At 33.3% G+C, this 4862-nt stretch overlaps 2 protein-coding genes across 2 annotated transcripts; one reads left to right on the top strand and one right to left on the bottom strand.

Annotated features, from left to right (window-relative positions):
• Nucleotides 1-4: 4 nt before the first annotated feature.
• Nucleotides 5-795, bottom strand: LOC110422054 (zinc finger (C2H2 type) family protein; the record flags this gene model as incomplete). Its single annotated transcript, XM_021435821.1, has 1 exon — nucleotides 5-795. A coding segment is annotated over exon 1 (588 nt), but the record flags the coding sequence as incomplete, so codon positions are not given.
• Nucleotides 796-1772: 977 nt separating this feature from the next.
• Nucleotides 1773-4592, top strand: LOC110417815 (alpha/beta-Hydrolases superfamily protein). The gene is given in 6 exon segments (XM_021430364.2): nucleotides 1773-2019; nucleotides 2835-2960; nucleotides 3479-3577; nucleotides 3886-4028; nucleotides 4521-4534; nucleotides 4537-4592. Coding segments are annotated over 6 exon segments (495 nt in total). The 5' UTR covers nucleotides 1773-1947; the 3' UTR covers nucleotides 4578-4592.
• Nucleotides 4593-4862: the final 270 nt, after the last annotated feature.

Genomic DNA, 4862 nt, shown 5'->3' with positions numbered 1-4862 from the left:
TCAAAACATCCCTGGCCGCATTTTTATACTTCTCCATTTTCATTGAATACTTAGCTACCAATTTCACCCTCCTACTCCCTCTAGCAGACTCTATTTGGTTCAACCTCTTCTGATGTTCACGCTCGTGAATTTGCTTAAAATGATTAATAAGTTTCTCATTAGTGTAAAATCTTCTCCCACAAACTCTACAAAAATAGGGCTCAACTGACTTAATCACACCCTTATTCTCTAACTGATTCAACAATTTCCTCTCTTTCCTCTGCTCCCTAACAACTTTTGGTACATAGCCAAAAGCATGATGATTAGCATAGGCTACCATGGACCTAACAACCCCGAATGAAGAAGCTGCCGTTTTCAACTTGATAGCAGCTTCAAAAGGAGGGAATGAATTTGGGGGCTTGTTATCCAAATCCCAGAATATTGCAACACTGTTTTGGGCAGTTTTTGATGCCAAAGTCGATGTCGAGTTTAAAGAATCAAAACCCACCTTTTTCTTAAAATGACAATATCTATACAGGGAGTTCCATGGGTTTAGGGCTTTAATTCTTGTAGACTGAATTGAATTAAAGATGTTTGGAAACTTGTGAAGCATGGCCGAAAGTTATAGGTGATATTCGTGCTGATGGACTGTGAATGGAGACATGGAGCAACAGAGAAATGGGTGAAAAAGGGAAAAAAAGAAAAAGAATAATCGGAGATTGACTGACCTCTGAAAGTAGAGAGACTAAAGATGGTATCCCCCCGGACAAAGCAGAGAACCAACTAAAGAGCTGTAGAATGGAGGCCCCTGGCCGGCAATTAGAGGGAATATAGATCGGGTTTTCGGGTGGGTGCCGGGATTGCTGGTTTATAGTCGAGTAGAAACAAATGCGTGGCCCAATTGACGGACCCAATAATGAGCAAATTAAAAGAACGCCTGCTGTGCCAAGAAGCCCAACAAGAGCCCAAAAATCCCCCATCAATAAGTACACACATGTCGATCTGTGGTAGGTCGGGTCTCATTTATGGTCACTAGCAAATCTGATTCGTACAAAAATCTAAAAAAAGTTTTATAAAAAAATTGCATCTAATTAAATATTAAAGCAAATGAAAAACTGTCTTGAAAATTTATAAGATTATGTTTAAAAAAACTCTTGAATTATTTAAATGATTATATTTTTATATTTAATTAAATAAATTTTATAAATAATAATTGATTAATTATTATTATTAAAATACTTTTTATCATGTTATATTTATATATAAAAAATAAAATATTATATAATCATATCATCATTCATTTATTCATCACATAAACACGATAAAATATAAAAATAATAAATTATGTTTTGATTAATATAATTAATTAATTATTAATTATAATTTTTTTAATTTAAATTAAAAATATAAAAATTTATAAAAAAGTATTTAATTTTACAAAAATAATTCATAAACTTTTTTAACTATTATGTCAAAATTTTTTCAACATACTTCCTCTAATGATTCTTACTCTTATACTAATTTTAACTCTGATTAATTTATCGTAAATACTTTTACTCTTTTTTCTGTGGAGTAGGTTTAGTTTTTTAAATGTTTGATAATAAGAATGGAATGGATTTAGGAAGATGCCACTATATCTAACATGCGCCTGAAGGGTGCATGAAATTAAACTGCGCGCACCCTTTTAGATAACGCTGACGGGCAGTTGAGAAACGTTTCCGTCAATTGACTGTTAAAGCCCAGCCACGTGGGTTCTCTCGTCTTCTCGTCAAATTATAATTTAAAAACTTGAAAAAAAATAAAGGGAATAATTGGAAAGAACAACTAACACTAGAAAGATAGAAACAATTATAAGAGAGAGAGAAAGGGAGAAAAAAATTTAAAACAGAGAGATCGTCGATCGATTTAATTGATTGATTCAAAAAGAAGGAATCGAATGGAATGAACGTAAAGTGATTGTATTCAGCAATGAAAGGCGTCTTCTCGGCGCCCGGAGATTACGTCCACTTCAAGTCCCAAGTCCCTCTTCACAAGATCCCTGTAAGATTTTTTCCCCAACACTCTCTCTATATTTTTTAATTTCCACTTTTCATTATTCTCTTGTAATTTTATAAAATTTTGATGTTGGGTTTTATGGTTTACCCTTATTATGTTGGAGTTTATGTTTTTGTTTTAGATATTGTATTGTTTTGATGAGAATTCTGATCTCAGGATTGCAGAATGTTGTTCTGGGTGTGTCTATGATTTGCTTAATTTTATGCTTTGTACTTATGGTTTAGTATTTATGCTGGGTCTGAATTTGTTTCTGCTGTGAATGTCCTTTTATGGTAAGTTAGGGATACGTAAGAACTTTGATTTTTACACATTGGAAAAAGAAAAATTTGTAAACGGATTTCAATTTGAGACCTGAAGATTGATTTTTGCTTATGATAATTGTTGAATTCTTTTATGGTGTGATTTACTTGTTGGCTTTGTATCCCTGAGGATGCATATGTTTGAAAGGTTATTCACAAGTTAGTAGTTGTCGGGTTTTCCTTCATTCTAGAATTTTGTTATTATTTTTAAACTTTTATGCTCATGATTGTGAACTCCTTAGCTTCAATATAGTGTATCGCTGTTAATTATAATGTAGTTCATGAAGGTACATTCTGATTTTCTGTTAAGTTTTATGCCTTTCTTGTTGTTTTGTTTTTTTTTACTGTTAATCGCTTGAAGTCTGGGATAATTGACCCAACTTTTATGTTATTTGCATTGCTTAGCATACCTCTTGAATGGAGAAACAGAGAGGGACTCTCATATTACTTTTTATCAACTGATATGAATCTCATTTTAGGAGTTGTTTGTTTCTCCCACAGATTGGCACAAAGCAGTGGCGATATTATGATTTTGGTCCCAAAGTGGTTCCTCCTCTCATATGTCTTCCTGGAACTGCAGGGACAGCCGATGTCTACTACAAACAGATCATGTCCTTATCCATGAAGGTTTTAAGCCATAAATTATAGTATCTTTGACAAGTTCTAGATAGGTTTTTTTTTCTTCCGTTTTGCTGCTTCTTTTAGTTCTTGGAAGATACCCTATGGGAGCTGACATAGGCTGTTTTATCTCTTCAAAACTACATGAAAAACAGAAGGAAACCTCTATAAGCTATCAGTTTTTTGTATGACTATATTCCTGTCTCATTATTGGTTTCAGTATTATGATAAACTGGATATTTTGTAGTTCTGTTTGTCATGGATATTTTTGTTCTGTTTGTTGTTCAGAGAGTCGGCTGCTAGCATTATGCATGTTATGTCTTTAATATGTAGAGTTCCAAATTTCTTTTGACCACTGCCAGCCTGAAATTTCTTCATTTCATTTATTGGTTGAGGGAGACATTATACTTGTTCTGTATAATGGATTTATTCAAATTTTATGGTTTTTTACCAAAAACTATTTAGACCATTTTGAAGAATTTTTTCTTCTTGTTAAGTCTAATAATTAAAGTTTCACAAATGTTCAGGGTTACCGGGTGATTTCTGTTGATATTCCACGTGTTTGGAATCATCAAGAGTGGATTCAAAGTTTTGAAAAGTTCTTGGATGCCATCGATGTTCACCATGTGAGAGCTTAATATATTTCTGGCCTATCCTTCATTCCGTCCCTACTACAGCATCTATTTGTCCTTTTCAGTGCATATTTCGTATTTTTTATTTTATGTTTCTGAAATAAAGAATAGGTTGCCTACTTAAAGTAAAAAATATTTTACTGTATTAGTTTTATAATAAGTTTGCAGAAAGGTTCTAAAATGACAAATTTATCCTGATTTGCTGGTTCCACTGTTGGAACTATATTTTCAGTGAAGTTTATGGCAGGGGTAGTTCATGTTGAATTGTAAAATTTGCTTAGTAAGTAACATGTCTTGTACAGATACATTTATATGGTACATCCCTTGGAGGCTTCCTAGCTCAACTTTTTGCTCAACATCGTCCAAGACGGGTTAAATCCTTAATTCTATCAAATGCATTTTTGGAAACACGCAGTTTTGCAGCAGCAATGCCTTGGGCGCCTATGTATGTCTTTACATTTCTTGTAATCAACTCTAAGCTGGATATAATCAAAATTGGTTCTTTTGTTGGATTATGCATCGATCACTTACACATTTGCATAAGATTTGCCTCTCCCTGGACTGTAAATTATTTGGTATTTTTGAAATCAAATAATTGCATGTGTGCGGTTTTGTGGGGCATCAAGTTAGAACAAATTTCCTTACAATGAGTCAATTCCCTGTAAATTATGCTCACCTGTATAAATGCATATGCTGGGTGACAGGAAAAGTATGTTCATCTGCTTTCACTTATATTTTTTTATCTAAAATAGGCTTTCCCATGGTATAAATTTACTTATTGCTATACATAGTTTCTTGCATATTAGGCTTACAAGTATTCTTATTTCTTTTTGTAGTTCTTGCAATTATTTCTCAGTTTTTTTGCTTGCATGATCTTTATTACTTATTGCATGTAATTACGAAAAGTGTTCTTAAGATGTTAATTTGCCACTTGCAGTGTTGGTTGGACGCCGTCTTTTTTGTTGAAACGATACATCTTAACAGGAATTCGTGATGGCCCTCAAGAACCTTTTATTGCTGATTCAGTGGACTTTGTCGTTTCACAGGTAGGCTTCTAGGAACACCTGGAACATTTTTCTGTATTAGTATTTTTGTTTTATTGTTTTGTACGAGGTTCACATCACTTGCTTGTTGTGCCCTCATTATAATCCTGAAGTAATCTTGCTTCAGAGATTGCATATATCGCAGTTTTCCAATGCACAGTCCTTTTTGTTATCCTCTTAATAGGTGCTTTATCATATATGGTCAACTAGTCTTATTTCCAGCCTTTGTTATCCTT

The sequence above is a fragment of the Theobroma umbraticum genome, unplaced genomic scaffold (assembly GCF_002168275.2).
Source record: "Theobroma umbraticum cultivar Fairchild unplaced genomic scaffold, ASM216827v3 scaffold_30.0, whole genome shotgun sequence".
NCBI classification, from domain to species: Eukaryota; Viridiplantae; Streptophyta; class Magnoliopsida; order Malvales; family Malvaceae; genus Theobroma; species Theobroma umbraticum.
This window is presented reverse-complemented; position numbering and strand designations above follow the sequence as displayed.